The 12,793-nt window shown below is 36.2% G+C and overlaps 1 protein-coding gene across 1 annotated transcript; it reads right to left on the bottom strand.

Annotated features, from left to right (window-relative positions):
• Positions 1-6,907: 6,907 nt before the first annotated feature.
• LOC135690932 (uncharacterized) lies at positions 6,908-8,702 on the bottom strand. Its single transcript, XM_089115183.1, has 2 exons — positions 8,022-8,702; positions 6,908-7,204 (listed from the first exon to the last, which is right to left on the bottom strand). The coding sequence occupies exons 1-2, from the start codon at positions 8,700-8,702 to the stop codon at positions 6,908-6,910; spliced, it is 978 nt and encodes a 325-aa protein (XP_088971309.1).
• Between the last annotated feature and the right edge of the window lie 4,091 nt (positions 8,703-12,793).

The following is a 12,793-nucleotide window of genomic DNA, read 5'->3' as shown; positions in this document are numbered from 1 at the left end:
ATGTTTGAAGTTTTTTGCAGGTCCGGGGTCATGAAATTTTTCAAAAATGTCCAAGGCTTTATTTTCAAAATATGACTCTAAAATTCACCGAAACTTCTCAAAATGGTGTTTGGAACATAAATTGAGACTTTCTTGGTTGTTTCGAGTAAAAAAGATTTTTTGAAAAAAATCGAAAATGTTTGAAGTTTTTTGCAGGTCCGAGGTCATGAACTTTTTCAAAAATGTCCAAGGCTTTTTTTTCATAATATGAGTCCATAATTCACCGAAACCTCTCAAAATGGTGTTTGAAACATAAATTGAGACTTTCTTGGTTGTTTTGAGTAAAAACAATTTTTTGAACAAATTGAAAAATTTTGAAGTTTTTTGCAGGTCCGGGGTCATGAATTTTTTCACAAATACCCAAGCCTTTATTTTCAAATTATAACCCTAAAATTCACCGAAACTTCTCAAAATGGTGTTTGGAACATAAACTGAGACTTTCTTGGTTGTTTCGAGTAAAAAAGATTTTTTGAAAAAAATCGAAAATGTTTGAAGTTTTTTGCAGGTCCGAGGTCATGAACTTTTTCAAAAATGTCCAAGGCTTTTTTTTCAAAATATGAGTCTAAAATTCACCGAAACTTCTCAAAATGGTGTTTGGAACATAAATTGAGACTTTCTTGGTTCTTTCGAGTAAAAAAGATTTTTTGAAAAAAATCGAAAATGTTTGAAGTTTTTTGCAGGTCCGAGGTCATGAATTTTTTCAAAAATGTCCAAGGCTTTATTTTCAAAATATGAGTCCATAATTCACCGAAACCTCTCAAAATGGTGTTTGAAACATAAATTGAGACTTTCTTGGTTGTTTTGAGTAAAAACAATTTTTTGAAAAAAATCGAAAAATTTTGAAGTTTTTTGCAGGTCCGGGGTCATGAATTTTTTCAAAAATACCCAAGCCTTTATTTTCAAATTATAACCCTAAAATTCACCGAAACTTCTCAAAATGGTGTTTGGAACATAAATTGAGACTTTCTTGGTTGTTTCGAGTAAAAAAGATTTTTTGAAAAAAATCGAAAATGTTTGAAGTTTTTTGCAGGTCTGAGGTCATGAACTTTTTCAAAATATGTCCAAGGCTTTTTTTTCAAAATATGAGTCTAAAATTCACCGAAACTTCTCAAAATGGTGTTTGGAACATAAATTGAGACTTTCTTGGTTCTTTCGAGTAAAAGAGATTTTTTGAAAAAAATCGAAAATGTTTGAAGTTTTTTGCAGGTCCGAGGTCATGAATTTTTTCAAAAATGTCCAAGGCTTTATTTTCAAAAAATGAGTCTAAAATTCACCGAAACTTCTTCAAATGGTGTTTGAAACATAAATTGAGACTTTCTTGGTTGTTTCAAGTAAAAAAGATTTTTTTGAAAAAAAATGATAATTTTTGAAGTTTTTGTCAAGTTTTAGTGACAAACATTCTCTATATATTCTTTCTTATTTTTTTTAGATTTCACTTCGAAGTTAACCAAAATGTCATCAATTGAATCCAGCAAGGTATTTTCTCAGCCTTTTTAGCTTTTTTGAGAAAAACATTTTTTTTGACAAAATTGAAAATTTTGAAGTTTTTTGCAGGTCCGGGGTCATTAATTTTTTCAAAAATGCCCAAGCCTTTATTTTCAAAATATGACTCTAAAATTCACCGAAACTTCTCAAAATGGTGTTTGGAACATAAATTGAGACTTTCTTGGTTGTTTCGAGTAAAAAAGATTTTTTGAAAAAAATCGAAAATGTTTGAAGTTTTTTGCAGGTCCGAGGTCATGAACTTTTTCAAAAATGTCCAAGGCTTTTTTTTCAAAATATGAGTCCATAATTCACCGAAACCTCTCAAAATGGTGTTTGAAACATAAATTGAGACTTTCTTGGTTGTTTTGAGTAAAAACAATTTTTTGAAAAAAATTGAAAAATTTTGAAGTTTTTTGCAGGTCCGGGGTCATGAATTTTTTCAAAAATACCCAAGCCTTTATTTTCAAATTATAACCCTAAAATTCACCGAAACTTCTCAAAATGGTGTTTGGAACATAAATTGAGACTTTCTTGGTTGTTTCGAGTAAAAAAGATTTTTTGAAAAAAATCGAAAATGTTTGAAGTTTTTTGCAGGTCTGAGGTCATGAACTTTTTCAAAATATGTCCAAGGCTTTTTTTTCAAAATATGAGTCTAAAATTCACCGAAACTTCTCAAAATGGTGTTTGGAACATAAATTGAGACTTTCTTGGTTCTTTCGAGTAAAAGAGATTTTTTGAAAAAAATCGAAAATGTTTGAAGTTTTTTGCAGGTCCGAGGTCATGAATTTTTTCAAAAATGTCCAAGGCTTTATTTTCAAAAAATGAGTCTAAAATTCACCGAAACTTCTTCAAATGGTGTTTGAAACATAAATTGAGACTTTCTTGGTTGTTTCAAGTAAAAAAGATTTTTTTGAAAAAAAATGATAATTTTTGAAGTTTTTGTCAAGTTTTAGTGACAAACATTCTCTATATATTCTTTCTTATTTTTTTTAGATTTCACTTCGAAGTTAACCAAAATGTCATCAATTGAATCCAGCAAGGTATTTTCTCAGCCTTTTTAGCTTTTTTGAGAAAAACATTTTTTTTGACAAAATTGAAAATTTTGAAGTTTTTTGCAGGTCCGGGGTCATTAATTTTTTCAAAAATGCCCAAGCCTTTATTTTCAAAATATGACTCTAAAATTCACCGAAACTTCTCAAAATGGTGTTTGGAACATAAATTGAGACTTTCTTGGTTGTTTCGAGTAAAAAAGATTTTTTGAAAAAAATCGAAAATGTTTGAAGTTTTTTGCAGGTCCGAGGTCATGAACTTTTTCAAAAATGTCCAAGGCTTTTTTTTCATAATATGAGTCCATAATTCACCGAAACCTCTCAAAATGGTGTTTGAAACATAAATTGAGACTTTCTTGGTTGTTTTGAGTAAAAACAATTTTTTGAACAAATTGAAAAATTTTGAAGTTTTTTGCAGGTCCGGGGTCATGAATTTTTTCACAAATGTCCAAGGCTTTATTTTCAAAATATGAGTCTAAAATTCACCGAAACTTCTCAAAATGGTGTTTGGAACATAAATTGAGACTTTCTTGGTTGTTTCGAGTAAAAAAGATTTTTTGAAAAAAATCGAAAATGTTTGAAGTTTTGTGCAGGTCCGAGGTCATGAATTTTTTCAAAAATGTCCAAGGCTTTTTTTTCAAAATATGAGTCCATAATTCACCGAAACCTCTCAAAATGGTGTTTGAAACATAAATTGAGACTTTCTTGGTTGTTTTGAGTAAAAACAATTTTTTGAAAAAAATTGAAAAATTTTGAAGTTTTTTGCAGGTCCGGGGTCATGAATTTTTTCAAAAATGCCCAAGCCTTTATTTTCAAATTATAACCCTAAAATTCACCGAAACTTCTCAAAATCGTGTCCGGAACATAAATTAAGACTTTCTTGGTTGTTTCGAGTAAAAAAAATTTTTTTGAAAAATATCATAATTTTTGAAATTTTTTGCAGGTCCGGGGTCATGAATTTTTTCAAAAATGCCCAAGCCTTTATTTTCAAAATATGAGCCTAAAATTCACCGAAACTTCTCAGAATCGTGTTTGGAACATTAATTGAGACTTTCTTGGTTGATTCGAGTAAAAAATGTTTTTTGAAAAAATCGAAATTTTTTTAAGTTTTTTGCAGGTCTGGGGTCATGAATTTTTTTAAAAAATGTCCAAGCCTTTATTTTCAAAATATCAGCCTAAAATTTTCACCGAAAATTCTCAAAATGGTGTTTGGAACATAAGTTGAGACTTTCTTGCTTCTTTCGAGTAGAAATTTTTTTTGAGAAAAATTGAAAATTTTTGAAGTTTTTTGTAGGTCCAGGGTCATGAATTTTTTCAAAAATGCCCAAGCCTTTTTTTCAAAATATGCGCCTAAAATTCACCAAAAGTTCTAAAAATGGTGTTCGGAACATAAATTGAGACTTTCTTGGTTGTTTCGAGTAAAAAACATTTTTTTTAAAAAAATTGAAATTTTTTGAAGTTTTTGCAGGTCCAGGGTCATGAATTTTTTCAAAAATGCCCAAGCCTTTATTTTCAAAATATGAGCTTAAATTTCACCGAAACCACCCAAATTGGTGTTCAAAGCGTATTTTAATACTTTCTTGGTTGTTTCGAGTAAAAAACATTTTTTGCAGACCCAGGATCATGATTTTTTTTCAAAAATTACCAAGACATTATGTTCAGAATATGAGCATGAACGTCACTGAAACTTCCCGAAATGATATTCAGAATGTACATTAAGGCTTTTTAGGTGGTTTTGAGTGAAAATAGAAAAAAACAGCAACACAGCAATTAGCACTTGCGAGGATTGTTGAAGAATTAAAGGAAAGCGGTTATTTTTTTTGCATAATTGAAGGAACATTTTTTTGTGTCAGTTTGTGTAAGTTTTGCACTGAGTGGTGTCAGAAAAGGGATTGTGTTGGCTTTTGCAAAACTCAAACTTCAGCTGTTGCACAACATGAGTTAAACGAGCGTGAAAACCTAAATATAGATCTACAGAAAATTTTTTGGAAATGTTTCGATGGTTCATCTAAAATGAGCGGTAAAGCTAAGGACTTATGATGGACTGTTCTCCACTAGGCACCTATGTTCACTGTCTTGAACATTAGTTGAATCTGTCCGTATAGTAGCCTGATAACCAGACCCCGATTTCAAAGGAACTATTTCCCTTGATTTCGGGGTGCGTTGTCAGGCTAGCTGTATAGGACAGTCTTGCAGAAGGTGAAAGAATGAGAGATTGAGCATGAACCGTCATCTAGACTAAAGGGACAAATGGCCTCACGTTCGACATGCCGGTGGAAGTCAGTGAAGGAAGTCGACTGTAAACTAATTTTTCTTCGCAAATTTAGACCCCATCGAGAAAGCCCATCGAGAAAGCAAAGCTCTCTCCAATTGTTGTCTATGTGCGATATAGTGCCAATGACAAGGACATTTTGTGTGCTTTGGGCTATCGCTTTATGGAGACATCTGAGGTCATAAGCAAAAAACTGCTGTGGGACTTCTATATACAGACCAAAAACAGCCTGGGCCCTTTTCGGGCAGGGCCACTTGGTTATCAATTTAAGGGCCCCTAAAATGCGTTACGCCACTGGAATCAGGGGATGCAAGCGTGAATGGTAATCTTTCGAAAAAAATCATCGGAAAAGTTTACTCCTTGTACCAAATAGATTCTGGTCTCTTAGAAATGGAACACAAACTGCTCAATTACCCCAAGAATAACTCATAAGTATGATTGAAACCAAAAACGTGTAAGAGTTGCTGAAAATGATGCATGAGGACAATAGCAGGATTTGCTTCCCCATTTTTCTTGCCACTATTCCAGCAGCATCATGCTCAGCAAAACGGTAATTCAGCTCAACGAGACACATAAAAAAAATCTTTGTAACACCTCCTATAACACAAAGACTTCACAATTTCTCCCTCTTCAATATCGGACGCCATTATTAAAGTCTTTTTCTCAAAAGAAAGATCTATAAAATAATCCATCTAGTTGTTCGCCGTCGGGAAGAGATTCGTATTTCTTTTAATGGAAAACTCGAAAGCTGTATGTTATAACGTGTGATTTACTTAGTAACGTGTGATTTATTTAGTAACGTGTGGTTGATTAAAAATTGCTAATTAGTTAACCTCACTTCGATGACGTTGCCAATCATTTCTTGACTAGTATTAGAAGCTGACATGAGTTAGAGTATGCTCCGTGAAAATTTAGACATTAGTTTTCTCCGGCCAAAAAATTTAAGCCCTTCCCCCTCCATCTCAACTCCCCCTGTACGCCTATGGCTATAGCTCTCTGAAACATTGACTTGCGTACTGTTTGATCTGTTCGTCAAGTATTGCAATGAGCAATTTTTGGCTTAGAGCTTTTGGAAATCTCAAGTAATTTCTGGATATCCAAATAACTTTTTGAAGATTTTCGGAATTTTTGCTTGGATTTCTGGGGTAAAATATTTCCCGATCCCCTTTAAGGGAAGAATTTCTCTCTTTGCTTGCACTGATATGTAACAATTTTCAATTTGCGTCAAGAGTTTATTCCAGTTGATTCACAAAATTCCAAAACGATGTTTTGTTTGCACCTTGGTGCTTTGAGACTTCGCTAGGAGGGGTCTTTGTTAGATTCACTGGTCTCTTTAAAAGGAGCCGGGGTGGTGTGGAGCCGCAGAAAATAGACAAGCCGTAAAATAGGAGAATCCTGTCTCAGACAGAAAATAGACAAGTCCCTAAAATTTCAATTTTTAAAAATAATCGTTAATTAAGTTGTTTTAAAGAGCTTCTCAAAGAAAGGTTAGTTTCCGTTTGTTTTTATAAAATATAACAGGGTAGTTTTACGATAAGACTTCGTTTGCTAGTAATAACATTAGAGAATCTCGTTTTTAAAACTGTTGAATTCCTATCAAGGCCTAAAATGTTGTTCTAAATCGTAAAAAGCGCTATCTAATGCTATTAAGCTCTTTAAACAACTTGACAATTAACAAATGATTATTTTTAAAAAAAAATGATATTTTAGGGACTTGTTTATTTTCTGCCTGAGACCGGGTTCTCCTATTTTATAACAAATAAGAAACACCGCAATACGCCTAGGAATAAACAACAATAAATACACGTTAATCAGTGAAGGCTAATATATTGCGCCCCGGCATACGGCGCTTCATCAGAGCAAAGGTTAACGGGCTAAAAATGTACTAATTTAAAAGAGGCGATGGTGGTGTCGGATTGGCTGGTGTGGAATGGTGTGAATGCAGCGCAGTGGTGGAGGAGGAAAGGGTGGCGAATGAGGGAGGGTGGGTTGTGGTGGTGGAATGAAAATGTAATAGGGATAAAGTACTATAATATGAAATAATTACAATGTTGCTGTAAGGTTAACGGTCAGTGGTTCTGTTCATGCCGTTAGATGTGAGAGTGTTTGCTAGGCCAATGAGGTATTGCTCTTTGGCTCGTCGGACACTCTCTAGTTTGTCATTGAGTTTCAGTAATGGTGTTACAGTAAGGTCATTGATGGTATGTTCTGGGCTACAGAAGTCTTCTGCAACACCAGATTTGTCTACTTTTTTGTTGATAATGTCTCGTCTGTGTTCGTTAAATCTGTCTTTCAGTCGTCTGCTTGTTTGTCCGATGTATTGGCAGTTCTTGTGTCCGTTAGTTAAACAGCATTTGCACTGTAATGCGTAAAGAACGTTATTAGAGTTGCAGTCCAGTCTTTTTTTTATGTCGTAGTTGCTGTCAGTGTTAGTAAAGTTAAAAGAAGTAGTACTGTCTGTGATGCGTTGGCATGTTATGCAGTTACGTCGCGAGTGACATTTGTGAGTGCCTCTGAGATTACTGGGTGTGTCACTTTTTATTCTTGCACGAACCAATATATTCCGGAGGTTTTTAGGTCTACGGTAGCTGAGTATGAGTACGTCGGAGAAGACTTCTTTGCATGTTTTGTAGTTCTGTGATATGTTGATGTTTTGTTTGAGGATGGTAGATAGCTGTGGCAAAGAGGGGTGATAGGTGACAACAAATGGCGTTCTGTCATTTTTACGTTGTTTTGTGGGTTTCAGGCAGTCTTGTCTGGTTTTTCTAGAAGCCTTCCGCATTTGTTTGCGTGTCTGTTTTCTTTTGTAACCTCGTTTTGTCAAGTATTGTAATAGTTGTTTTGTTTGGAATTTGTAGGTTTCGTCTTCCGAGCATATACGTCGTAGTCGTAGGGCAAGACTGTATGGGATTGACTGTTTTGTGTGTTTGGGGTGTGGGGAGGTGCTGAGGAGATACTGGTGTGTGTCTGTGGGTTTGACATAGAGATCTGTGGAGAGGGTGTTGTTTTTATTGATAAAAAATTGTGACGTCAAGTAAATGTATGGATTGTTTGGATTGTTCGCTGGTGAATTTAATAGTGGGATGGGTACTGTTGAGTGCATTGATAAAGTCTGTGAGTTTGTCTTGTCCGTGTGTCCAAATCATGAAAATACCGACGATGAAAAGCCACCATACAAGAGATTTGTCCAGATCATCAGACTCAAAGGTCCCCATGAAAAGGTTTGCATAGGGTGGTGCCATCCTTGTTCCCATTGCTGTGCCCTGTTTCTGTAGAAAGTGTTGTCTGTTAAACTCAAAATTGTTGTTTGTCAAAATAATGTCGATAAGGTCGCAAACAGTTTCTGTTGGGGGAGTTTTCAATGTGCGTTTGTTGAGGTGTCCCCTGGCAGCTTTGATGCCTTCTGTGTGAGGAATGTTGGTGTAAAGGGATGATACATCGAGGGTAACAAGGAGAAAGTCATTGGGGATAGCAGAAATGGAGCATAGTTTGTTGAGGAAGTGTGTGGTGTCTTTGATGCAGGATGGAAGTTTGGGAACCAGTGGGTTAAGGATGTCGCTGACGTATTCTGATATGTGTTCTGTATGGTGGCCATTAGCTGAGACTATGGGTCTACCAGGGGGGTTGTTGCGGTCCTTGTGAATTTTGGGTAGAATGTAAAATCGAGAGCATGTGGGTTGTTTGGGTGACATGTAGGTGAAAGTTTCTTCGTCAATATTTTTATTGTTTTTAATCAGTTGCAGGTAGTTGGTTACTGTTTTGGTAACCTTATTTGTTATGTCTTTGTTATGTTCAATGTAAAAAGTTGTGTCGCTCAGTTGTTTGTTGCAATCGGCTATGTAGAATAATTTTTCCATTACTACAACCCCCGAACCTTTGTCAGCGTGTTTAATCACAATGTCTGTTCGTCTTGTAAGATTTTTTAGTACGTTCTGTTCGGTGTGAGAGAGGTTGTCAGTTATTTTGGTAGGCCGTATGTTTTTAATGTCATCGTCGATTTTGTTGATGTATGTGTCTAGTGCTGGGTCTAGTCCTCGTAGAGGTGTCGAGTGGCTTTTCTTTTTGTACTTAACCGTCGGTTCGTATCATTGAAAATTTGCGTTTTCAGGGTCTACGGTTTCGTCTTTGTCATTGTTGTGAAAGTAATGTTTCAGTCTTAGTCTGCATTTAAATTCTGTAAGGTCTGCGTTAAGTTCGTTCCAGTCTATGTTTTTTAGGGTAGAGCAAAAGTTTAGTTCGCGTGACAGTAGTGTCATTTCGTCGTTCGTGAGGGGGAATGTCGAGAGGTTTATAACAGTGCTAGTTTCAAGTGGTTTTATCTTTTGTTTGGGACGTCTTTTGGTCTTATTAGGTCGTCTAGACGGTGGTATTGATAATGATGATGATGATGGCGGGGGTGGAGATGTTGTTGGTGGTGGTGGTGTTGGTAGTGGTCTTGGTGGTGATGGTGATGATGATGATGATGATGATGATGATGATGATGATGATGATGATGATGATGATGATGATGATGATGATGATGATGATGATGATGATGATGATGATGATGATGATGATGATGATGATGATGATGTAGATGAGTGGGTGTTGAAGGAAGTGTTGTTGGTTTTGTAGCAAGAGAAGGTAGAACGCGAGGAGGATAATTGAAAACGATTGTATTGTGTGGGACGAGTGATGAAGTTGTGAACGTTGTTGATGATGGGATGTAAAGTAAAATGACTGTGATCCGGGTGTTTTTGCAATTAAGGTTGACGATGATTGTGTGATTGTGGTGTGGGTTACATTGAATAGAATTACTAAAATTTAAATATTTGGATCTAACAGTTTGGTATTGATAAAATTAGGTTTGTTAGCAAAATTAGCGTCAAAATTAAAGTATCTGGTAATTTTACGTGATTCTATAGATTCTAATTTACGGCAGAGATTGGATGTAGTGTAAAATATACTCTTTTTATTTTGTTAAATAGTACATAATTACAGGTGATATAGAGATTGTTTCATAAATCTTTGAGTTTTGATTCTAGTTCCATAATTGAAAGTTTGTAATTCTCGATGAGGGTGTGAAGCTGAAGTTTGAAATGCTCGTAGTTTTTTTCTGCCAAATAAATCGGAGATGCGGATGAAGGGAAACACTGTAGTCAGGGCTGTTAGCCAAAATGTTGTGCAAAATCGCATACCAGCATGAAACTTTGTCCACAAGGGTAGTTTTGGGCGCTGAACAAGATAGGATGCAAACCCCAGCTGAGAAATGTTGTACTTGTTCCCAGGCCCCAAAAGTGTTTTTTGTCAAAATACTGCTGCTAGTTGTGATACCAGCATGAAAATTAGAAGAAATGGGACAGTTTGGTATGCTAAAAAAGATAGGATGCATACCCCAGCTGAGAAATGCCCCCAAATTCTATTTTTAGACTGTGATACTTGGTCCCAGGCCTCAAAAGCGTTTCTCCTAATAATACTGTTGCTAGTTATGATACCAGCATGAAACTTAGAAGAAATTGACAGTTTGATATGCTCGAAAAGATAGGATGCAGATCCCAGCTGAAAAATGCACCCAAATGCTTTTTTTAGACTGTGATACTTGGTCTCAGGCCCCAAGAGCGTTTATCCTAAAAATACTGATGAAAGTGACAAGAGATGGGGGTACTGAAGCTTTTTGAGATGCAAGAAATTGGGAAGGGTCCTCAATCTTATGCGAAAATACATGTTTTCTAATTATATTGGCAGCTTTAGAAAGGCAAATTCCATCATCCTGGTCATTCTCTAGACATGCCTGATAAATCGCGGTACCTGTTTCTTCCTTGGGTGTTAGGAGAACATTGTTTCCTTGCTTTTCTTCTTCGAGCTCTGGGATGTGATGTAAGATGTCATTCTTCAAACGAGTACTGTGCACATTCTTTACACTTTCTGCAGTAGCACCATGCGCCACAAGACGATCGCAAAAGAGCTTTTTGATACAGCTTAACTTGAATACGGAAATATTATTGGAAGATTCTACCATGTCCCTAAGATAATCAATAATCTCAGCCAACACTGTCCCTTTTCTAATAGCTTCCTCTGTTTCGTGAACAGATTTTGTTCGATGAAAGCTTTTCAGACGGTTGTAAAGAGCGGCAAGGCATTGCTTGTGATATCGGGCCTCAACTGCTACCATGTCACCTTCGCTTAACTTGGCTAAGAGTTTTTCATCAAAGAGCTCTTTTACCGCGTCACGAGTGTTTGAGCGTTTGTCAAATTCACTTCCAAATCATCCTTTTTACAAAAAAAACACCTAACTTTGAAATTATCTGCGCTGTACCTTTGGCGTGTGCTAGGTGGGGCCTGAGCGATTTCAACATCAGCTGTTTCTTTCTTTTTTCCTACACACCCTTTGGTAATGGTAGTCGTTATATTTATTTTTGCAACGCTTATGAAATTTTGCCTCATTTTGCAAAAGATTGCCAGCTAATACCTCGTTGCTTGTTAAGCCTGTCCTTGTATCAAGGAAAGAAGCTCACCAATGCCCTGAAACCTTTTAAGCTGTTCTGCAATGCTTTTGTATCCTGAACCTTTATCGGAGTGAGTGCCTTTCCTTGCTGGACATTCTAGTACCTCTAATGTCGTTTCTTGGCAAAAAACAACTTTCCCAATTTGTCTCCAGTATTTCTTTGCTCATTGAACTAGGTCTGGTCAACTCGCTATGGGGGTTAACCAGTTGAAATATTTTCTTAGACATTTCCACGTATCATTGTCTTATTTCTTAAAAAAACGTATATGAATTGTTTGCAATTTCGATGGCCCCATCGCTATTGTTAAACAAGACAATAGATCCTATCACGAAAGTAAACTTTTGAAGGAAATGGAATGAAACCATTACAACATCCGGTTCATTTACTGGGTTTGAAAAGGAAGGTATCAGATTTCTTCCACTAAAATTCTGTTCGACTACTTTTTTAAATTATTTAAGATAGACTGCACAAAACCTTTATCAATATTCTGCAGGAGAATGAAAAAAGATTCTTAATTCCCTATGTTAATTTCCTTCGAAAACCAAAATAAAAGAGTTTATCAAAGTAATAAGGATAACCACTTCCGCGGACTTGGACCTAGGACAGCGGTCTAAAAATAGCACACAGGGGCAGTTCTCAGCTGGGGTTTGCATCCTATCTTTTCGAGCATATCAAACTGCCTTTTTCTTCTAACTTTTATGTTGTTATCACAACTAGCGGCAGTATTTTTACAATTAACGCTTTTGGGGCCTGGGACCAGGTACTACAGTCTAAAAATAGCATTTGGGGGCATTTCACAGCTGGGGTTTGCATCCTATCTTTTCGAGCATATCAAACTGCCTTTTTCTTCTAACTTTCATGTTGTTATCACAACTAGCGGCAGTATTTTTACAATTAACGCTTTTGGGGCCTGGGACCAGGTACTACAGTCTAAAAATAGCATTTTGGGGCATTTCTCAGCTGGGGTCTGCATCCTATCTTTTTGGGCATATCAAACTACCCATTTCTTCTAACTTTCATGTCGTTATCACAACTAGCGGCAGTATTTTTACAATTAACGCTTTTGGGGCCTGGGACCAAGTACAACAGTCTAAAAATAGCAATTGGGGCACTTCTCAGCTGGGGTCTGCATCTGATCTTGTTCAGCGCCCAAAACTACCCTTGTGGACGAAGTTTCATGCTGGTATGCGATTTTGCATAACTCTCTCAAAATCTGAGGCTAACAGCCCTGACTACTGGGCGAGAGTTTGATTTGGAGTCCTTTAGGAATTAGGACCATCGAAGCTTGAATGCCAAGAAAGTTCAGATGGTGCAAATGTTTTGTATATTTGATTTCGGTGCGACGGAGAGAGTTCACATAGTCATAGTGTCTTTGTTGACTGTTGAGGTTGTCACAGATAGAAGGGCCGGGGTTGAGTTCGTTATCCATGCAAATAATAATCGGATAAATAGATCAGAAATAT

This window comes from Rhopilema esculentum, unplaced genomic scaffold (genome assembly GCF_057945365.1).
Source record: "Rhopilema esculentum isolate cy_ngs unplaced genomic scaffold, ASM5794536v1 HiC_scaffold_23, whole genome shotgun sequence".
NCBI lineage: Eukaryota > Metazoa > Cnidaria > Scyphozoa > Rhizostomeae > Rhizostomatidae > Rhopilema > Rhopilema esculentum.
The sequence above is the reverse complement of the archived record's forward strand: the minus strand, read 5'-3'. Positions and strand labels throughout refer to the sequence as shown.